This window comes from Rhincodon typus, chromosome 3 (assembly GCF_021869965.1).
Source record: "Rhincodon typus isolate 14 chromosome 3, sRhiTyp1.1, whole genome shotgun sequence".
Lineage (NCBI taxonomy): Eukaryota > Metazoa > Chordata > Chondrichthyes > Orectolobiformes > Rhincodontidae > Rhincodon > Rhincodon typus.
Window position 1 is genome coordinate 127,072,978 of NC_063334.1, and position 23,368 is coordinate 127,096,345.

Genomic DNA, 23,368 nt, shown 5'->3' on the forward strand with positions numbered 1-23,368 from the left:
CCACTCTGGGAAAAAGCTTCTTGCTATCCACCCTGTCTATACCTCTCATGATTTTGTAGACCTCAATCAGGTCCCCCCTCAACCTCCGTCTTTCTAATGTAAATAATCCTAATCTACTCAACCTCTCTTCATAGCTAGCGCCCTCCATAGCAGGCAACATCCTGGTGAACCTCCTCTGCACCCTCTCCAAAGCATCCACATCCTTTTGGTAATGTGGCGACCAGAACTGTATGCAGTATTCCAAATACTCCCAGGACGAGGACGGCACAGGGTTAGATAAAGAGTAAAGCTTCCTCTGCACTGACCCCATCAAATACTAACAGGATATGGGCAGTGCAGCATTAGATACACAGTAAAGCTTCCTCTACACCCATCAAATACTACCAGGATATGGACAGCGCAGTGTTGGATACAGAATAAAGCATTCTCTACTCTTTTAAACTTAAAATAAATCTCCCTCTACTCTTTTCAAATGAAAGTAAATGTCTCTCGATACTGTCCCTGTCAAACAATCCCAGGACAATAACAGCATGGCATTACATACAGCGTGAAGCTGCTTCTACTCTTTTAAATCAAAAGCGAATTGAAAGTAAAGGCTCCTCAACGCTTTACCCATCACACACTCCCAGGATAGATACAGCACACTGTAAGTCTAGAAGTAAAACCAACTCTGCACTGTCCCCATTTAACACTCCCAGTACAAGCACAACATAGGGTTAGATACAGAGTAAAGCCTCCTTTACACTGTCCCCATCAAACACTTCCAGAATGGGGACCACGCAGGGTGAGAAACAGAGTAAAGCTCCTTTTACTTTTCTAAATAGAAAGTAAAGCATCTCGACTCTTTTAATCTGAAATTAAAGTTCCCTTGACACGCTCCCCATCAAACACTCCCAGGACAGACACAGCGCAGGGTTAGGTGCAGAGTAAAGTTACTGCTACTCTTTTAAGCTGAAAGTAAAGCTCCTTCGACACTGACCCCATCAAACACACCCAGGACAGATACAGCACAGGGTAAAGCTCCTTCTACGCAACTGTATTATTTTGTCAATGCTGCCTATTTAACATCCCTACCTGCAAGAGACATAAGCTGCCGATTTTGTCCTAGTCTCTCTCCCGTGGTCTGTAATGTTGCCTGAATCTGGGACAGGAGTGCAGTTATGACAGCCTCCTCCGTTTGAAGGCGCTTTCTGTCGTTTCTTTTCAGTTGTTGCTGGGATTTCCGTATATGGAAATGGTGCTGCAATGCATGCTGGTACAATAGGCGCCACGCAATGGCCAGTCTGCATTAATCAGATAAACGTCAAATTACAAGAAGGCAATATCAAACAGTTCATTACCTGAAAAACTCTACTGCTTTTCCCATCAACCCTGCCCAGATCTTACCCTGACCATCTTTAAATCAATCTCACAGGCCCACCAAACATATCAAACAGTCTCAAAAAAACTATTCACCCTTTTAATTTGTCATTCCATGAATTCCTCTTGTAAAAACTGTTCTTCATCGAAACATTCAACCAGTTTCATTCTAAGGTTGGGTAATAAATGCTAGCTGGCTAGTGATACCCATGTCCCACAAGTGAATGCTTTTGTCTCTCATGGAACATAGAACATAGAACAGTACAGCACAGTACAGGCCCTTCGGCCCACGATGTTGTGCTGAACTTTTACCCTAATCCTAAGGTCTATCTAACTTCCATCCCTACCTTAAACTATCATCCATATGCTTATCTAATAGCCGCTTAAATGCCCCTAATGAGGCCAACTCCACTACCCTCTCCAGCAATGAATTCCACAATTCCACAAATTCACGCATTAACAAATAAGTTACAAATTGTACCGGATAATACACAATGCACTGACCAATGAATACTGCTCCTGTGTGACAGAACATTTGATAACTGAACACTGTCGCTGTGTGATACCGGTTGGCATTTAATAATGAACACAGATCCTGTTGATGATTATCCATATTGATGAATAAACCCTGTTCCTGTGTGATGATGGTTTTTATTGATAAATGAACACCATTCTTCTCTAATGATCATATCTTCTAAATATTGATCATGACTCCTGTGTGAGGGTGGTCTACAGTGATTAATTCGCACTGTTCCTGAGTGTGAGGATGGTCTATAGTGATTAATAAACACTGTTCCTGTGTATGATAGTGGTCTATAGTGATAAAAGTGCACTGTTCTGGTGTGAGGGCAGTCTATAGTGATTAATGTGCATGTTCCTGTGTGAGGGCGGTCTACAGTGATTAATGTGCACTGTTCCTGTGTGAGGGGGGTCTACAGCGATTAAAGTGCACTGTTCCTGTGAGAGGGCAGTCCAGAGTGATTAATGTGCACTGTTCCTGTGTGAGGGCGGTCTATAGTGATTAATGTGCACTGTTCCTGTGTGAGGGTGGTCTATAGTGATGAATGTGCACTGTTCCTGTGAGAGGGTGGTCTATAGTGATTAATGTGCACTGTTCATGTGTGAGGGTGGTCTGCAGTGATTAATGTGCACTGTTCCTGTGAGAGAGCGGTCTATAGTGTTTAATGAGCACTGTTCCTGTGTGAGGGTGGTCTTTAGTGTTTAATGTGCACTGTTCCTGTGTGACGATGGTCTGCAGTGATTAATGTGCACTGTTCCTGTGAGAAGGTGGTCTATAGTGATTAATGTGCACTGTTCCTGTGAGAGGGTGGTCTATAGTGATTAATGTGCACTGTTCCTGTGTGAGGGTGGTCTATAGTGATTAATGTGCACTGTTCCTGTGAGAGGGTGGTCTGTAGTGATTAATGTGCACTGTTCCTGTGAGAGGGTGGTCTATAGTGATTAATGTGCACTGTTCCTGTGTGAGGGCGGTCTATATTGATTAATGTGCACTGTTCCTGTGTGAGGGTGGTCTATAGTGATTAATGTGCACTGTTCCTGTGTGAGGGTGGTCTATATTGATTAATGTGCACTGTTCCTGTGTGAGGGTGGTCTATAGTGATTAATGTGCACTGTTCCTGTGAGAGGGTGGTCTATCGTGATTAATGAGCACTGTTCCTGTGTGAAGATAGAAACATAGAAAATACAAGCTGGAGCAGGCCATTGACTGTTGAGCCCATTCCACCATTCAACATGTGGCCAATTCTCTATCTCAATATCTTTTTCTGTTCCCAGCCCAAACCCTGTGAAATCTTATGTAACAATTGTGGTACTGCTAAGTGGGTCTTGTCCCTACCTGTGTGATGGTCGCTGGCTGGTTTGTACTGTTTGGGAAGGTAGCTCAACTATGGTTAGGAGAGAGCACTTCTCCTTGGGACATACTGATGCTTGGAGAGAATCCGACACAATGCTCCACGTGAGACCCAAGAATTCCTGAGGTTGAACGGAGTACACTGCATCCAGATGTATCGATGCTAATTTAAGTACCATGAGACTGCCAAGGAGTGAGTGAGAGATCGAAGTTGACCCCAACCTTTGAGAGAGTATTAACTTTACAATGTCTACCGAGAGTCTCACAGCGTGCGGTAGTGATTGCTTGTGTATCCAATCCCAGCACAGGACAGTCAAACAATACTGCAGGAGCTGAAATGTCCTGTATATCCCTGGGCTTTTCTTCAAGACTTTCTTCACCAGCTTGCTCCTTCCCTTTATAGATGAGCTCGGGAGTGTGGCTGGGGCAAATGGAAGAAGGCGGGCAAATTGCAGCAAGGCCTGAACTGTGTATTGAAGCAGCTGCTCCCTGCCTTCTATCTCCTTCACAGAAACAAGCATACTCCAGGCTGCCAAAAGGTTGTTCTGCATCTGTCTGAATTTAGCCTCAAGATGATCTTCTTGATCACCCTGCTTGGCATGGAGTGTGTCGAACATGGAGGCAAACTCCAGGTGGCCCTGCTCCATGGTATTGGGGTTAGAGTCCTGGAATCTGGAGTAATCAGGAAGGCATGGAGCATCATCATCAGAATCATCATCTTCGTCAACCTGGAAAATGAAAAAGGATCAAACCACAACATGGAGAAGAATCCAGCAACTGGCAGGATCCGCAAGGGATAGAACAGAGGCAGGATTTGGGTAGGAATCTCTCATTAGCCCCTTCCCTGGATATCCAGATCCATTGTCTAGACTGGAACTCCACTGCAATACAAGGTTAAAGGTGCTGACCTTTGGCTAAGATATTAAGAGAAGATGCCTGTCCCTGAGGTCATTAAAGATTTAACTGTAACACAGGAAGATTAGCAAATTCTCCACACATTTTGTTGAAGCTTTTTTTAATGCACTCATCAGGACAATTCATAATACCAATACAAGGGGGGAACCACAGTTATACTGCACAACAACACAGTTCTGTTATTGGAGAAAGCAAGAACTGGCTATGGATTCTAACTGGGGGCAATGCTATGGAGAATACGACAATTTATGATGACCAACACTTCACTGCCAGGCATGGTTTAAATTTTAAACCAAGCAGGTTGATACAGATTGTTAAAGTATTGCCCAATTGTCACTTACTTTGCGGAGTTCAAATGGTTGAAGAGCATGTATGTTTTCTTTCTGCCTTCAAAGAACAGTGCCCTGAGCATTAACACATGCAGATTCCAGGACATAAAAGTGAGCTCACTGAGAGCCCAACTGACTATTCTAAATTGGTTTGCTGCATAATTCTTCACACTTTCAATATTATCCAGCAAATGCTGTCGAATTGCAGAATCACAACTTGTGTTGAACTGGTTAGGTATGATCAGTACCTTGCTTGCTACAAACACTTGAAGGGATATATTGTTTGATCTGGTCAACCCATCTTTGGGGTGGATGGGCTACATACGTGGCATCACAACAACACAAACTCACATACCACATTACTCATTTCAGTTATTTGCAGGACAGACTTGGGATTTGACAGCAGCATTCTGTTGGTGGCAAACTCCCTCAAGCTGCTACCTCAAAGAAACAGCATGAAGCAGTTAGCTTCTCCTATTGCTGTAGCCTTTTGTTCACATGAGTCTGAAAGAAGGCATTTTCAAAGCCATCTTTCAGGCCAATGGATTCCCTGATCAGATTAACTCTCGCTAATACGAGGTGATGCATTTTGGGAGATCTAATGTAGGAGGGAAGCATACGGTAAATGGCAGAACCCTTAGTAAGCATCAACATACAGAGGGATCCAGACACACAGTTCCCTGAAAGTGTCGACACAAGTGGATAAGGTGGTCAAGAAGGCACATGGCATGCTTGCTTTCATTGCTGGGGGAAGAAAATATAAAAATTGGCTGGTCATGTTGCAGTCATACAGAACTTTAGTTAGGCCAGATTTGGAACATATGTACAGTTCTGGTTGCCACACTATCAGAAGGATGTGGAGGTTTTCGAGAGGGTGCATAGAACAGAAATGGTTTACCAGGATGTTGCCTGGTTTGGAGGGTATTAGCTATGAAGTGAGATTGGACAAACCTAGTTTGTTTTCACTTAAACATCACAGAATGAGGTGACCTTACAAAATTATAAGACAGGGACAGAATGGATAGCCAGAGTCTTTTTCCCAGGGTAGAATGCCAATTACCAGGGGGCATGGTTTTAAGGTTAAAGGGGGAAGTTTAAAGTAGATGTGAGAGGCAAGTTTTTTTTTAATGCAGATGCTGACGAGTGAGGCAGCGGTTCGCACTGCTACTTCACAGTGCCAGGGACCTGGGTTCAATTCCAGCCTTGGGTGACTCTGCTAATTCCACACAGACACTCTCCCCGTGTCTGTGTGGGTTTCCTCCGGGTGTTCTGGTTTCCACCCACAGTCCAAAGATTTGCAGGTTAGGTGGATTGGCTATGCTAAAAACTATCCCATACTGTCTAGAGAGGTGTAGACGAGAGGGATTAGCTGCAGTAAATGCAGGGTGACAGGGATAGGGTAGGATGCTCTGTAGAGGGTCAGTGCAGACTCAATGGGCTAAATGGCCTCTACCTGCACTGTAGGGATTCTATGATTCTAAGTGCCTGGAAATGCACTGCTGGTAGAAGCAGATACAGCAGCAGTGTTTAAGAAGCATTTTGGCAGATACACGAATTGCCAGGGAACAAAATGATAGGGACCACAAAGAGGCAAAGGGTTTTTAGTTTAGAAAGGCATCATGTGTTGGCACAGCCTTGGTGGGCCAAAGGGCCTGTTCCTGTGCTGTATTGCTCTTTGTTCTTTGTTCTTTTATGTCCAAAGGCAATCATTCTAGGTCCTGAAAAGTGTCCAAACTACTTCTGAATACTCAAGGGCAGAACGTCTCAAATGTTTGATCAAGAGATGCAACCTTGACCAGGTGCGTAGATGAAGACAATGTATTTAAGTAGTCTACCTGGGCTTCAGCAAGGCTTTTGAGAAGATCCCACACAGGACACTGATACTGAAGATAAGAACCCATGGTATCCAAGGAAATTTGGCAAATTAGATCCAGAATTGGCAGAGTGACAGGAAGCAGAGGGTGTTGGTTGAAGGGTGTTTGTGTGACTGGAAATCTGTGTCCAGTGGGGTCTCACAGGGGATAGTGACAGGCCCTTGATATTTGTGGTTTACATAAATGATTTAGACTTGAATGTAGGAGTAAATTTTCAGACAATACAAAAATTGGTGGGGTGGTAAATAGTGAGGCAGATAGCCTTAGACTATAAAAGGATAGAGACAGGCTGATCAGTGGCAAATGGAATTCAATCTTGAGAAATGTGAAGTGATGCATCCAATCAGGACAAATAAGACAAGGAAACATGGGGAGAACATGCAAGCTCCACACTGAGGCTGGAATCAAACTCATGTCCCTGGCCCTGTGAGGCAGCAGAACTAACCACTGAACCATCGCACTGCCCATCATTATGTTTATGGTTCACAAACAGGACTAGGTAGGTGAAAAGTAAACTTAAACAAGAAATACTTTATTATTCTTCCTCTCAGCTCTGCAATTGGATTTACACCGCCTCCCCTAGCTCCTGCCTCCGGGTCACCTTAATGGGGCAGCACCCCTCCCCCTTTAATTCAATACTCCCCTTAACAATACATGTACATACAATGATAACTATTATACGGGCATTGTAGCTAACATAGGTACATCATTAGGAAAATTTACAAAATGAAGACAACCCTTCCGTAGTTTACTTTGACATGATCAGTCTCTAAGGGGCATGAAGATTCCTTAAAAACTGTATGTTTTGTTGCCTCCAACATGAAACTATCCAACGAAAGCTACTAACAAGAAGAGACCTGGATTTCAAGGCAGCTTTTGAAATTGCTACCTCAATGGAGTTGGCTACCAGCAAAGTAACATGTGATGATGCCTGGGTCCATAAAGTAGTGGAAACTCAGCACAGTGTGGTACCAACTGTAGAATGCTGCCAATGTGGCCACAAGAAGTCAATGTAATGAACTTGAAGCTCAGTGCTACAGGTATAAGCAAGTTGCCCAAAATTGTCTGGTACAACTCAAAGAAGAGAAGAGGTGTCTAAAGGAGGCAATCCTGATGCAAGACATAAAGTACATGCTGCCAGCTGGGGAGTAGACCAATTATCAACCAGGTTTGTGGGAGAAGTAGAAGGCCCAGTGTCAGCAGAGTTTCGATTAAACATTCCGTCTATACTGGGTGAAAATGATCATTTCTGGATTCATCCAAAATTAGAGGGGAAGACAGGAAAGATGGAAGTGTAAATGGAAGCAGCAGTGTCTCTGATTCCTGAATCAGTTTATAGGGAGAAGTTATGGGCACTGCTATTGAAGTCTGCCAAGATTATATCACAGATGTTCAGGGAACAAGTGGTGCCACTGAAGGCCTATGAACTGGTTACAGTACAGCTAAGGGACCAGAGTGCTGAACTGCCGCTGTACGTAGTAAAAGGCAACTACCCCGAATTATTCAGATACTCTTGGTCGCAGAAATTAAAGTTGAATTAGAGCGTTGGTAATAGGCTGGCAGACTCAAACATGCATTTGCTAGAGATTTGGGACTGGTATAAAGATATAGTCAACAGATACTGGGGGAAATGAAAGGAGTAGAAATTAAACTTCAGTTGATGTGGGAGGCCTATCTGAGGAGTCTGAAGACGAGTCCAGTAGCATATGGCATCTAGTCTGAAGTGGAACTGGAATGGCTGGTGAACCTGGGGGCGCTGGAGTTAGTAACCACCAATGAATGGGCCGCTCCCATCGTCCCAGTCTTATAAACAGATAGCACTGTGAGGATTTGTGGTGACTTTAAGGTCACAGCTGTTACGAAGTTGTGTAGAGTAATCGTGAATTGGAAGGCAGGAAGCTAGAATTTGTTTGTAAAAATGATAGGGGGAAAGAATATAGTCCCTTTAAGAGGTAAAGTGCTTTTCTAAGTTTAGAGATTTATACAGAAAAAAAATGTATCTGTATGTAGCTGAAGATGTACAACCAGTTCTGAAATGGAAACATGTATCAATTGGCTGTGTGATTGACAACCTTAGGAATAGCAAGAACTGTAGAATCTGGAGTCAGAGATAACACAGTATGGAGCTGGAGGGTCACAGCAGGCCAGGCAACCACAGAGGAATAGGAAAGCTGACGTTTCGGGTCGGGACCCTTCTTCAGAAACTTTAGGCTTGTTTTGATGTTTTGGCAACTAGCTGGAATCAACTAATTAACTTAAATTAACTAATTAACTTATGGAGTTCAATCCAGGCAAATGCAAGGTGATGCATTTTGGAAGATCCAATTCAAGAACGAACTATACAGTAAATGGAAAAGCCCTGGGGAAAATTGACGCACAGAGAGATCTGGGTGTTCAGGTCCATTGTACCCTGAAGGTGGCAACGCAGGTCGATAGAGTGGTCAAGAAGGCATACGGTATGCTTTCATTCATCGGACGGGGTATTGAGTACAAGAGTTGGCAGGTCATGTTACAGTTGTATAGGACTTTGGTTCGACCACATTTGGAATACTGCATACAGTTCTGGTCACCACATTACCAAAAGGCTGTGGATGCTTTGGAGAGGGTGCAGAGGAGGTTCACCAGGATGTTGCCTGCTATGGAGGGCGCTAGCTATGAAGAGAGGTTGAGTAGATTAGGATTATTTACATTAGAAAGACGGAGGTTGAGGGGGGACCTGATTGAGGTCTACAAAATCACGAGAGGTATAGACAGGGTGGATAGCAAGAAGCTTTTTCCCAGAGTGGGGGACTCAATTACTAGGGGTCACGATTTCAAGGTGAGAGGGGAAAAGTTTAAGGGAGATATGTGTGGAAAGTTCTTTACGCAGTGGGTAGTGGGTGCCTGGAATGCGTTGCCAGCGGAGGTGGTAGAGGCAGGCATGATAGCGTCATTTAAGATGTATCTAGACAGATACATGAATGGACAGGGAGCAGAGAGATACAGATCCTTGGAAAGTAGGTGACAGGTTTAGATAGAGGAACTGGATCGGCGCAGGCTTGGAGGGCCAAAGGGCCTGTTCCTGTGCTGTAATTTTCTTTGTTCTTTCTTTATCCCACTTTTCATCAGAAACATAGCTATTTCTTTCTTGAATCGCGATTGATTTTTGCATCCACAACACTCTGGGGCAGTGAGTTCCACAGATCCACAACCCTCTGAAGGAAGTAATTTCTCCTCATCTCAGTTTTGAACATACCTCCTCTCACACTATATCTATGCCCTCTTGTTCGAGACTGGCCCACAAGAGGGAACATCTGTTCAATGTACACCTTAACAATCCCCTTTGGCATTTTAATATCCCTCAATCATATTCCCCCTCATTCTCCTGATCTCCAGTGAGTACAAGCCCAAGCTATTCAACCGCTCCTCGTACGCCAGCCCTTTCATCCCTGGAATCAATCTGGTGAACCTTGTCTGAACTGCCTCCAGTGCCACCACATTATTCCTCAAGTAAGGAGACCAAAACTGGACACAATATTCCAGGTGTGGTCTCACCAACACCTTATATAATTGTAACAACACTTCTTTACTTCTATAATCTAGTCCTTTTGCAATAAATGCTAAGATTCCATTTGCCTTCCTTATTATATGCTGCACTTACATTCCCACTTTCTGCACAAGGACACCATTTTTATCTTGGAGGAACCCTCTGAATTTGCAATGTTCTGCTAACCTCTTTAAAGCGGCCACAAAATGGGAGATGACTATCTTCGTGCTGTAACCATTTATAAAAATGAAAACAATCCACTATCATCAGTAGCTTTGGTGCAAAATAACTCCCAAAAACTTCACGTAGTTCTTGGTATGTCTTCTCTGGTTGCACCAGACTCCTTAGAATCACCAAAGTCTTGCTCCCAATGGCACTCAAGAAAACCAGTCTTCAGCCGTTTTATTCATCTTTAAGTACGCATTAAAGCATTCAGTGTACAGAATCTAACTTTGCCTCTTCATCAATGGCCCCTTCAGTTGGCCTGCCATGTTGTCCCCCCACTGTTGAGAATTTTTTCAGTCACTTGCATTTAGTACCCATTTGCAGCTTGAAGCCCCTCAGCGAATACTCACACATCAGCTGCTCCCTCACCAGCTGTTCTAGCGTATCATTTGACAGCCAGAGACTTTTTACTAGGGTGGAAGTAGCTATCACAAGGGGACATAGTTTTAAAGCGAGTGGAGGTAGATGTAGAGGAGATGTCAGAGGTAGGTTCTTTACTCAGAGAGTGGTCGGGCCGTGGAATGCATTGCCGGAAAGGGTAGTGGAGTTGGCCTCATTAGGGGCATTTAAGCGGCTATTAGATAGGCATATGGATGATAGTATAAGGTAGGAGTGGAGGTTAGATAGACCTTAGGTTTAGAGTAAAAGTTTGGCACAACATCGTGAGCTGAAGGGCCTGTACTGTGCTGTACTGTTCTATGGTCTATGTTCTATTCCTCTGTGGCATTGCCTACAGCTCAAGCGCCCCCACCACCGCTCTCCATGATGACTTCGATAACCTCCTGGGTGAGTAATCCCCGCTTTAGCCAATGGCTACAGCCCACGACCCCTCATGAGCCGCTGCTCCCAGACCAGTATGTTCTGTCATGGCATCGACTACAGCCGCATCCCCTAGCAACCGCTTCCCACAACATTACCTCTATTATCCCGTGCTGTTTTCAAAGTCCAGGCAACATCCTTCCACCTGATGAGAAAAACAGTGTTTGCACACAGTTTGTGGGCCAGATCCCATGCTTGTCACCAGTTACGATGTTTGTGGTTCACTAGAACCATAAATAGAACACAAGGTAGATGGAGGGTAAACCTGAACAGAGAATACTTCATTGTGCTTCCTCTCAGCTCTGTAGTGGGCTTTAGACTGTCTCCCCTAGCTCCCGCCTCCAGGTGACCTGACCCTTTCTCTCACCCACTACCTGCATGACAATTCTACAATTGATTTTGACTGGCATAGACTTTTCAGGCCAAAGGGCCTTTTTCTGAGCTGTAGACCTCTGTGACTTTAACTAAGTGGCCTGTTAGGCCATTTCATAGAATCCCTACAGTGTGAAAGCAAGCCATTCGGCCCACTGTGTTCACATCAACCCTCTGAAGTGTATTCCACCCAGACCCAGACCCAGACCCAGACCCAAACCCCCTACCCTATCCTCTAACCCTGCATTGCCCACGGCTAACCCACTTAGCCTGTACATCCCTGAACACTACGGGCAATTTAGTATAGCAAATCCACCTAACCTGAAAATCTTTGCATTGTGGGAGGAAACTGGAGCACCCAAAGGAAACCCATGCAGACACTGGGAGAACTTGCAAACTCCACACAGACAGCCACCCAAGGGTGGGACTGAACCCGGGTCCCTGGCACTGTGAGGCAGCAGCGATGATATAATTTGAATCCATGTCCTCAGCGCATTTACCTGGATCTCTGGATTACTAACCCAGTGACGTTACGATGCCACCACCTCTGCCAATCAGCCTTAGTAAGTGCTTTCTTCACAGCAACGCCTCTATCAGGTTGGTATTCTTGTAAGTACAAGATGAACGGTTTCGAACAAATGTGCCCTTTGTTTTCAGCAATACTCAAATTCTGTATGACCAAACAACTAATTAACACTGATATAAAATAGCTCATTAATCTTGTGAATAAAACAAAGAACTGCAGATGCTGGAGGTCTGAAACAAAAACAAAGTGCTGGAAAATGTCTGCAGGTCTGAGGGATCTAGACAGATAAAGCAAGTGGGCAACTGCTTGACAGATGGAATATAATGTGGAGAAATGTGATGTTATGCATTTTGGCAGGAAGAGTGGAGGAGGTGAATATTATTTAAATACTGAAAGACTTCAGAAGGCTACGTAACAGAGGGATTTGGGAGTACTGATGTATGAATCAAAAATAGCTAACATCCAAGTTCAGCAGGTAATAGGGACGATATACTGAATATTGGTCTTTACCTGAAAGGGAATAGAGTTGAAAAATAGGATATTCTTGCTAAACCATACAAGGCACTCATCAGACCACAGATGGAATACTGTGAGCAGTTCTGGACCCCATATAAAGGAAAGGTATACTGGCATTGGAGGCAGTCCAGAAAAGGTTGGCTGACAGTAGATACGAGGGGACTGTAAAATCAGAAATGACATTATTGAAATATACAAGACTCTAAGGGGGCTTGACAGGGTACATGGAGAAAGATTGTTGCCCCTTGTAGGGCAGTCTAGGACCAGGGGGTATCATCTCAGAATAAGAGATCACACATTTAAGGCAGAAATGAGGATTTTTATCTCTCAGAAGGCTTTGCCTTTCTTGACCCTATCTACTCTGTTCAGCTGAATCAGGTGCTCCACTCAATGCTGTCTGCCCACTGGGGGTGGTGAATGCTGGGTGCCACTGTTTAATGCTGTCTGCTTATTGTGGGAGGAAACAATGATGTAAATGGGGATGAGCTTAAGGGAAGCACTGCCTTGGGCCCTAGTGCCCAGCAATGGACAAATTGGGAAGTGGCCTTTTGAAATTATCATACAGACCCGCAAGAAGAGATGTGGTATCATTGGCAGGTACTGCAGGCCTGTCGTTCTGGTGCCTTCAGCTGTCTTGCCCCACTTCTTTCAAAAGCCTCCACACTAAATCTTTCCCGCAGTAAAGCCTGGAGAGCCCTCCTCCTGCGTAATAAAACATCAAGAGCTCGGAAATGCAGCCAGGAACCAGGTGATCCCCAACTCTGCATGTCCAACCCCACTGAAGATGCAGAATATCACAGATCAGTGGAAGGAAAGTTTCAGTTCTGAGGATCGGTCACGGGAACCAAAACATTAACTCTGATTTCTCTCCATAGATGCTGCCAGACCTGCTGAGCTTTTCCAGCAGTTTCTGTTTTTGTTTGAGAAGGACAAGTGCAGCTCTTTACCTAGGCTCAGAGGCTTTTCTGTGCAATTTGCTTACCATGAACTATATTTCAATCCTATTTGTTAAGACCATAAGACATAGGAGCAGAAGTAGGCCATTCAGCCCATTGGCTCTGCCTTACTTTTGAATGAGATCACGGCTGATCTGATAATCCTCAACCCTGATTTCCTCGCTTTTCTCCATAAACCTCGCTGATGAAAGCTCTGTCTATCTCAGCCTTGATGATGTATTCTGTGTGTGAAGGGTACAGAAAAGGCATGATAGGAAAACATAGTTTGGGCAGACAATGAGCAAATGTTTCACTGGCTAAAAGGTGGAAAAGCAATCAACAAGTAGATTTCAGCTAGATGTAGCAAAGTGTGAAAGTGCACAGCTTGCTGCAAGAGAATGGTTATCCTAGAATCAGTTAACACCTTGAGAATAAGGGGTTAAGTCCATAAGACAGAGGAGTAGTGGTTGGCTATTCAGCCCAAGTTTGTCAGTAAACAGCGGAGCAATGTGAGAATGACATCAGGGCTCACTCTCACCTCTTATTCAAGGAAAGAGGTGTTGACAATGCACCATTCCCTCTCCAGAGTCACATGAACTCTCATATACCATCATTCATGAAGCAAGAGTAAACTACAATTCTGCAGAACTCATGCCAAGGTTCAAGGAGCAGGAGGCAAGCACTAAAACCTATTCAACCTCTGGAATGTTATTTTAACAGGGTTAACACACAGTGAAACACTTGCCACTGAAAACTAAATGTATATTAGCAAAAGCTGTACCTGACCACTTGCTGCTGTCTCATCCTGCAAGAATGATGGGGACATCCACGATCCAGGCCCTTGCATTTCCCATTCCTGCAGGAAACTTCCTTTTAGGGATGACACGGGCTGTAAACAGTACTTCACATATTTACGCTGTAAACAGATTGCACCAGAGAGGAAGCATGTATTAATCACAGGCAGGTTATTCCTAATGAATAAAGCAAGGGTCATTAAGGGAATAAAGCAAGCCACTATTTCCGCCACCTCCAGAGAGATGCTACCACCCAAATACATATTCCCCTCTCCTCCCTTGTCGGCCTTCTGCAGGCACTGTTCCCTCCAGGACACCCTGGTCTACTCTTTCTTCACTCCCAACACCCCCCACAGCCTTATCCTACAAACGCAGAAGGTGTAACGTCTGCCCATTTACTTCCTCCTCAGTATCCTAGGGCCCAAACACACCTTCCAAGTGAAGCAGCGCTTTACCTGTACCTCATGCAATCTAGTCTACTGCTAGATTGGATAGTGCAGAGGGCTGTTCTAGGTTACAAAGGGACATTGATAGGATGCAGAGCTGGGCTGAGAAGTGGCAGATGGAGTTTAACCCTGAAAAGTGTGAGATGATTCATTTTGGAAGGACAAACTTGAAAGCAGAATACATGGTTAACAGAAAGATTCTTGGGAGTGTGGAGGAGCAGAGGGATCTTGGGGTTCATGTCCACAGTTCCCTGAAAGCTGCCACCCAGGTGGGTAAAGATGTTAAGAAGGCGTATGGTGTGTTAGCTTTCATTAATAGAGGGATCGAGTTCAAGAGCTGTGAAGTTATGCTCCAGCTATACAAAACCCTGGTTCGGCCACATCTGGAGTATTGTGTCCAGCTCTGGTCGCCTCATTACAGGAAAGATGTGGAAGCGTTGGAAAAAGTGCAGAGGAGATTTACCAGGATGTTGCCTGGAATGGAGGGAAGGTCTTACGAGGAAAGGTTGAGTGCGCTAGGGCTTTGCTCTTTAGAACAACAAAGGATGAGAGGTGACTTGATAGAGGTGTACAAAATGATCAGAGGTATAGATAGAGTGGACAGCCAGAGACTTTTTCCTAGGGTGAAGGTAGCTATTACGAGGGGGCATAGTTGTAACGTGAGTGGAGGTAAATATAGGGGAGACGTCAGAGGTCGGTTCTTTACTCAGAGTGGTAGGAGCGTGGAATGCATTTCCGGAGAGGTTAGTGGAGTCGGCCTCATTAGGGGCATTTAAGCGGCTATTAGATAGGCATATGGATGATAGTATAAGATAAGGATGGAGGTTAGATAGACCTTAGGTTTAGGGTAAAAGTTTGGCACAACATCTTGGGCCGAAGGGCCTGTGCTGTACTGTTCTATCGTCTAGATTGTGGTCTCCTCCACTTCAGGGAAACAAAACAGAGGCTGGGTGACCATTTCACAGAACATCTATGTTTTGTCCTCAATAAAGACTCAGAGCTTCCAGTTGCCTGCCACTTCAACACACCACCCTGTTCCCTGGCTAACATCTCTGTCTCAGGCTTGCTGCAGTGCTCCAACAAAGCTCAACACAAGCTGGAAGAACAACACCTCATTTTCTACTTGGGGATCCTGCAGCCCTCCGAACTCAATACTGAGTTCAATAACTTCGGTTTTCTGAAGAAGGGTCCAGACCCGAAACGTCAGCCTTCCTGCTCCTCTGATGCTGCTTGGCCTGCTGTGTTCATCCAGCTGCACACCTTGTTATCTCAATAACTTTAGAGCTTGAGCTCTCCCATGTCCTTATCCCAACTCCAAACATTAGGCCTTGTTAACACATATTACAACCACCCATTGTCAGCCACTAACAGTCCCGATTAATAGCTATTCACCCTCCTAGCCAGATCGTTATCTACTCCTTTGTCTGTCCAACTATTGTTCTCTCTCTTTGGGCTCTACCCGCACCTATCGTTTACTCCTTAACCCCTTCCCCCACCCTATCTTCTGCATATAAGCCGACATTTTCCTAGCTACCATCGGGAAGGGTCACTCAACTTGAAACATTAACTTTGATTTTTCTCCACAGATGCTGCCAAACCTGCTGAGCTTTCCCAGCAATTTCTGTTTTTGGTTTGGACATTTCTCAAGCTGCTCACTAGCATGCCAGATAGGGAGTCCCTAAGGATGTTTCAGTATGACTTTCCAAAAGTCATCAGATAAAGTTCTAGACAAGAATACAACTCGAAGTGCATGAAATTAAATGAACTTTCTATAATACGTGAATCTTCAGCATGGGAGAAAGGAAACACAGAGTCAAGACAAAGACCTGGTCGAAGATAGGTGGATTGTGGCAACTGATGTATCCAAGGAACCTACACTGGATCTCATTTTTTCACCATATGTAATAAGGACCTGGATAAAGAACAGATAAAGGCTTCAGAGCATGAGCTCTTTGTCACTTGGATCAGAGAAACAAAAACTCGGACATTTTCCAAATGGTGGTGCAGCCGAAAACAGATCCAAGTATCCATGAATGCAAAATCATCACAACAGTGGAGCGAATAGTGTACTTTACCTCGAGAGGATTGGACAGACCTCGTTTAGAGCACTAAATCCCATCATAGAATTTTGGAATGGTTACTTCATGTGTGGCTTCCTGTCAGAGAATAAGGGCAGTAGACAAATGGGAATACTGTCATCTTCAAGTTCCCCTCCAAGCATTCACCATCCTGACTTGGAAATACATCACTGTTGCTGGGTCAAAACCCTAGAATTCTCTCTGTAAGGGCATTGTGGGCCTACCTACAGCACGTGGACTACAGCAATACAAGAAGACACCTCACCAACACCTTCTCCAGGGCAACTACATGACAATATTAATCACAATAGAGTGCAATAAATGCTGACCAGCCAGCGACACGCAAGCCCAAGGAATGAATACAGAATGTAAAACTAATAAGAAAATAAAGAATACAATGGGTAAGGATAAGCAAATAACACCTCTTCCACAATGATGCACAACACCAGTACTAGGCAAGTCTGCGTACTCAGCCCTTTACTGTGCTCCTCATACACTCGTGACAATATCATCAAATTCAGTCTAACTCCATTTACAAATTTGATGATACCACCGTAGATCAGATCTACGGCTCAGTGGTTAGCACTGCTGTCTCACAGCACCAGGGACCAGGGTTCAATTCCACTCTCAGGCAACTGTCTGTGTGGAGTGTGCACATTCTCCCCGTGTCTGCGTGGGTTTCCCCTAGGTGCTCCGGTTTCCTCCCGCAGTCCAAAGATGTGCAGGCTAGGTGGATTGGCCATGCTAAATTGCCCGTAGCATCCAGAGGCGTGTAAGTTAGGTGGATTAGACATGGGAAATGCAAAGTTACAGGGAAAGGATAGGGGGATGGGTCTGGGTGGGATGGTCTTTGGAAGGGTGATGTCTACTTGCTGGGCCGAATGGCCTGTTTCCACACTGTAGGGATTCGATGATTCTATGAACAACAAGACAGAGTACAGGAAGAGATAGAGAGTTTAGTGGCATGGTGTAAAGACAACAATCTCAATGTCAGCAAAACAAAGGAGCTGGACATTGACTTCAGGAAGCCAAGCGGAGGGCACACCCCAGTCTGTATCAGTGGTGCTGAGGTGGAGGTGGTCAAGAGCTTCAAGTTCCTGGGAGTGATGATCACCAACAATCTGTTCTGGTACATCAACGTCAATGCTGCACTCAAGAAAGCATACCAACACCTCTACTTCCTCAGAAGGCCAAAGAAGTTCAGCATGTCCACAATAACTCTTACCAATTTTTATATCTGCACCATAGAAAACATTCTATCCAGATGCATCACAGCATGGTATGGCAACTGCTCTGCCCAAGACCGCAAGAAATTACAGAGAATTGTAAACACAGCCCAGTCCATCACTTAAACCAGCCTTCTTTCCATTGACTCCGTCTGCACTTCCCACTGCCTAAAGATCTCTCCCACCCTGGTAATACACCCTCCCACCCTCTTCCATTGGGCATAAGATAGAAAAGTTTGAAAACACGTACCAACTGATTTACGAACAGCTTCTTTGCTGTTATCAGACTTATGAGAGGACCTCTAATAAATTAGAGTTGATCTTTCTCTGCACCTTCTCTGTAGCTGTAACACAATATTCTGCATTCTGTTCTATTACCCTGATGTACTTATGTAAGATATGATTTGCCTGGTTAGCATGCAAAACAATACTTTTTACTCTATCTCAGGACAACTATAAATCAACTGTATCAATACTTTGGGGACACACTGCTGTATGTTATCTTATAATTTAAGGTTACCACAAATTCCGTACCTCAGAGCTCATTAGTGAGTGTCGCACATCATTGAGATCTTGAGTCACCTCCAGAAGAACGGTCTTTAAAACAGACGATGCAGAATAATTCGCTGCAAAACGCATCAGGGTAAACATGTAACCATCAGACACAATGAGGTAGGGTAAGCGAGGGTGGGCTGCCACAGAAAACCATTGATTGATTGGGTCATCTTCAGAGGTAGGAGTGCCATCAGATCCTGTACGTTCGATGCTCAGAAGCAGGGACTGAGGTGGTCTGAAAAACATTGCAACATGCAATTAAACACTCTGTCTACCCAATCAAACACTTGCATGAGTGGTACAGCATGGGGTTAGACAGAGTAAAATAGCCTCCATACTGACCCCATTAAATTCTCCCAGGGCAGTACAGCAGAGAGTACTCAGCAGCACTCCCTCAGTAACGACCCTCCGACAGTGCCCGCTCCCTCAGCACTGACCCTCCGGCAGCGCGGCGCTCCTTCAGCACTGACCCTCTGGCAGTGCGGCGCTCCCTCAGCACTGACGCTCCGACAGTGCCCTCTCCCCTCAGCGCTGATCCTCCCACATTGCTGTGCTCCCTCAGCACTGACCCTCTAGCAGCGCAGAGCTCCCTCAGCACTGACCCTCTGACAGTGCCGCACTCCCTCGGCAGTGCAATGGAAATGTCAGCATGCAGTCTGTGCTCATGCCCCTGATGTGGGTATTCTCCACTTGACATTGTGATTGAGATAAGACAGTGCTGCTTCATGCTAAAACCGGACAGGTGTAGAGTTCCCACTGCATTGTTGATGCAGGCTGTGTGTTACTAGCTCCCTCAAAGAAATGGCTAAATTTCATTGGGAGTTGGTCCAGGGGCAGCTGCAGGCTTTACCTGTAGGTGATTAATGGATGGAGTGGGATGTACTCTGCTGGCCCAAACTCCACGGAGCAGCCAAATGTAGTGATGGATAGCAGCTCGCCAAGACGGGACAGTAACAGTAAGGCCCCACGTTTCAGCATACAGGCCAGGAATAGGCCATCATGTGTCCAGCTCACTGCACCAACCCAATAAGATCTGAGAAGCAAAGAGCAAACAATTCACTGTCAACATTGCAGGAAATCTTGGGTCAGCTCACACCATCTCAACTGCTCAGTTTGGAGAATGGAACATGACATTCTAGATTCAGAGGTGGGGAGCTGTGACCTCCTGGTTTGTGGGAGTTGGGGGGTTAGGTGAGGGAGTGAGGGGCTAAGGTGGGTGTAAGGGATTTGGGGAGGTGCAGAATTGGTGGCCCCCAGTTACAGAGTGTGAATAAAGACAATGCCAAACCGGCCATCAGTCATGACAGTAAAAAAACCAATGAATAGACAATACGGCATCCACGCGCTGAAACTGAAACAGTGCCTCTGTTCCGAAGTCGGCCCAGGAGCCCAGCAGGCCCTGTTCCAATGAGTGATGTGCTGACCTACCTGAGAAACCTGACTGGCACAGGCTGCCCTTTGCTGCCACAGCCTCGCAGGCTGCTCGACACTGTCACATCATTCAGTGGGTTCACAAACAGCACCTGGGTAGCCTAATAAATGAGAGAGAAAACAGGCCCTGGGTAAGCAGCCACTCAGTAAGACCAGAGAGGTAAGTACAGAGGTGAGCAGGCACAGAGAGGCCAGAATGGATGTGCAAACACATACTCACACAAGCTGCACCCAGCCACATACGTGTGTGCCCAAACATAGGGCAAACAAGCACATGCACACACAGAGGGAGATCAGTGCTTGCAGCTGTGTACGGATAGTTAGACACTGAGGACCAGCCCCTAGACTTCTGACCCCATCATTGACTGCATGGCCTGCGTTTCTGGCCATTTTCCGGTATGTCTCCACCTGAGGTGGAATGTTTACAGAAGAAACTTTTTCTCCTGATCCACTTAAGTTCTCTGTTGAAGGAAGCAGTCTCCTGGTGGGGTGCTTAACCGCTGCAGATATGCTTATGTGTGCACACACACGTGTGTTTGTGTATTGTTCAAGAGCAGTTGCACATCCACGCGCCCATGTCCAAGAGAGTGAATGTGGTGAAGGCAGCTGCTGTAGCACCTTCCCAGTCAGACGGTGACGTGGAGAGGGGAGGATCAGCCTGCAGCTGCTGTAGCACCTTCCCAGTCAGACGGTGATGTGGAGAGGGGAGGATCAGCCCGCAGCTGCCTGGGGAACCGCAAATCAGGACAGATTCGATGAGGGGCTGAATGGGTAAGTGGGGGCAAGATGAAGTACTAGGCGGTGGGGGAGGGACAGAGCGGCAAAGTAAGAAAGCATTAAGTAAGAAAAGATTGTGATAATCAGAAGCTACAGAACCAGCCAGAGAAAGAATAAGGAAGTAACCTTGGGATCATTCTGATTGATGATGACTGCAAGCACCAGGCCGTCCCCGGAGAAAGCTGCTAACAGTGCCCCTCTTGATTTCACCCCAGTGCACACTGGGCTCAGAGCTCCAAGTGAGCGTGTCTGTGTCACCCAATGGGCACAGAATGGGATGGCACTGCAAAGAAAGAGGCAAATGTGAAGCTAATCAACAACCACTGAAACAGAGACCAGCAGAGTCAAAAGTACATCACACAGCAACAGGACAGCACACACAACTCCACTCTACACACAATATACCACGTGTATGCCTGCCAAATACCGGCTAAAGCATATCCAGAGCACTTGTGCATGGACTTTAGGTTCCCAGATGTTCACACACAAGGGATCCGGGTGCCTGAGGGGAGGCGCACGTGCGCGCACGCTCCGGGTGCCCAAGGGGAGGCGCACACGCTCCGGGTGCCTAAGGAGAGGCGGGCGCATGCTCTGGCTAATAGCTTACATACCCATTGAGAGACGTGCGCATACACAGTAACATCCACCAAACCTGTTACCACATGCACACATTAACACGGACAAATGAAAAACACACCAACATGTGCAATAACATATCCATATAAAGATTCACTCATACATACAGACACATGCACATCCACATATACTTCTTACGGGGCTGCGAACATTACGAAATCTCTCACCTTGTGCACTTCTCCACTTGTTCAAACCACTTCATTCTCAGTGTGGTCAGCACCAGGACCTCTCCACATGTAAAGACAAAGGAACAGAAGCAGCAATCCCCCAGCTCCTATGTACAAACAGAAGCAGCAATTGATCAATGCACTATCATCGCCCAGTGTCAGAGTGCAGTCAGCCTGCACTTACAAAATGAGGTGTGACACAAACCATAAATATTCCTCCAAACATCAGGATCTCTGAGAGAAGTAGCTGCTCATTCAGAAAATACAAACACAGGGAGGTCATTCATTTCAATAAGCTTCACACAAGCAGTTGGAACAGAGAGGTTACAGCAAGAGTGAGGCACCGACCCAGCAAGACACAACCAGAGTTAGTGTGTTTTGGGGAACTTGAAGCACGATGGGAATTTGGCACAGATGATTAGAGACTTTTTTGTTTGTTTTTTGGTGCATAATTTGTAAGGTTTTTTGTGGTTTATCGTTTGATATTCTTCAGCTTCAACTAGTCAGAGAAAAGGGAGTCCTAGTTTACCTGCTGCAGCTTCAGGGGTCTGCTGATTGAGAAAGCAAAACAAGGACAGCTCAGGAAAGTGGTGTTTTAGTTGGTTCGTGATTTTTAAGAATATTTTAATTTGGAAGAAGGGAGTAACTGAAATAAATTAAAGCCAGGGCCAATATACTAGAGTAATAACATTCAAAGTTATGGGCCCAGTGCTGTAAAGTGGGACGAGTGTAGAGATAGACCAACATTGGCAGTACAGATTAGATAGCCCAAAGAGCCTCCTCTGTGCTGTATGATTCTATGACATAGATATGGTTCTGCACAAATACTTTTGTATCAGTGTTCGCTACTGCCATCAGGGCCAGAAAAATCCGGGAGAAGGACTGTGATATACTTAAAGAAAATAGCAATGACAGAAGGGAGATTCTGAATGGTCTGGCAAGTTTAAAAGTAGATAAGTTTCCAGGGTCAAATGAAATGTATCCCAGGCTGTTGAGTAAGGGAAGGGAGGAAATAGCAGGGGCACTGGCAATAATTTTCAATTCCTCTCTGGCCGCAGGAGAGATGCCGGGGCAGCAGGTACCATTATGCAAGAAGGGAACTAGAGATAACCCGGGAAACTACAGGCTAGTCAGTCTAATCTCAGTGGTAGGGAAGCTATTGGAGGCAATTCTAAGGAACAGAATTAAGCTGCACTTGGAGAGGCAGGGATTAACAAGAACAGTCAGCATTGTTTATTAAGGGGAGGCCATGTCTGACTAACTTGATTGCATTTTTCAAAGAGGTGACAAGATGTGTAGATGAGCACAATGCTTTGATGTGGTCGATTTGGACTTCAGCAAGGCTTTTGATAAGGTCCCGCGTGGAAGACTGCCAGTGAAGGCAAGAGCCCACGGCAATGCAAGGAAATTTGGCAAACTGAATCCAGAATTGGCTGAGCTGCGGGAAGCAGAGGGTGATGATTATGGGGTGCTTTTATGACTGGGAGCCTGTGTCCATGTGGTCCCACAGGTGTCAGTGCTGGAACCCTTGCTGTTTGTGGTATATATACAACTGATTTAGATTTGAATGTCAGAGAGTTGACCAATAAGTTTGCGGATGGCACAAAAATTGGCAGGATGGTAAATAATGAGGAGGATAGCCTTAGATTCAGGAGAATATAACAGGCTGGTCAAGTGGACTGATCAGTGGCAGTGGAATTCAATTTGGATCCGTGAGAGGTGATGCACTTGGGCAGGACAACCAAGGCAAGGGAAACATGATGAACAGTAGGACCCTGGGAAGCACCAAGGTGTGCATGTACACCGGTCCCTTAAGGTATCAGGATAAAGTGGTTAAGGCTGTATATGGGATACCCGTCTTTATTAGCTGAGTCACAGAATTGAAGAGCTGGAACTGTATAACATGTTGGTTAGACCACAGCCAGAATATTGTTTCAGTTCTGGAATCCACATGATGGGAGGGATTTGATAGCTGGAGAGGGGTGCAGAGGA

The 23,368-nt window shown here is 45.4% G+C and overlaps 1 protein-coding gene across 1 annotated transcript in view; it reads right to left on the minus strand.

Annotated features, from left to right (window-relative positions):
* cplane1 (ciliogenesis and planar polarity effector 1) overlaps positions 1-23,368 on the minus strand; it is a 196,667-nt gene that overhangs the window by 166,716 nt on the left and 6,583 nt on the right. The window contains exons 5-12 of the mRNA XM_048594260.1: positions 21,377-21,483; positions 20,700-20,856; positions 19,794-19,897; positions 19,216-19,398; positions 18,345-18,600; positions 14,048-14,182; positions 3,215-3,957; positions 1,075-1,283 (exon numbers count right to left, since the gene is read on the minus strand). Of these exons, the coding sequence (XP_048450217.1) occupies positions 1,075-1,283; positions 3,215-3,957; positions 14,048-14,182; positions 18,345-18,600; positions 19,216-19,398; positions 19,794-19,897; positions 20,700-20,856; positions 21,377-21,483 (1,894 nt within the window). The remainder of the gene's footprint in view (positions 1-1,074; positions 1,284-3,214; positions 3,958-14,047; positions 14,183-18,344; positions 18,601-19,215; positions 19,399-19,793; positions 19,898-20,699; positions 20,857-21,376; positions 21,484-23,368) is intronic.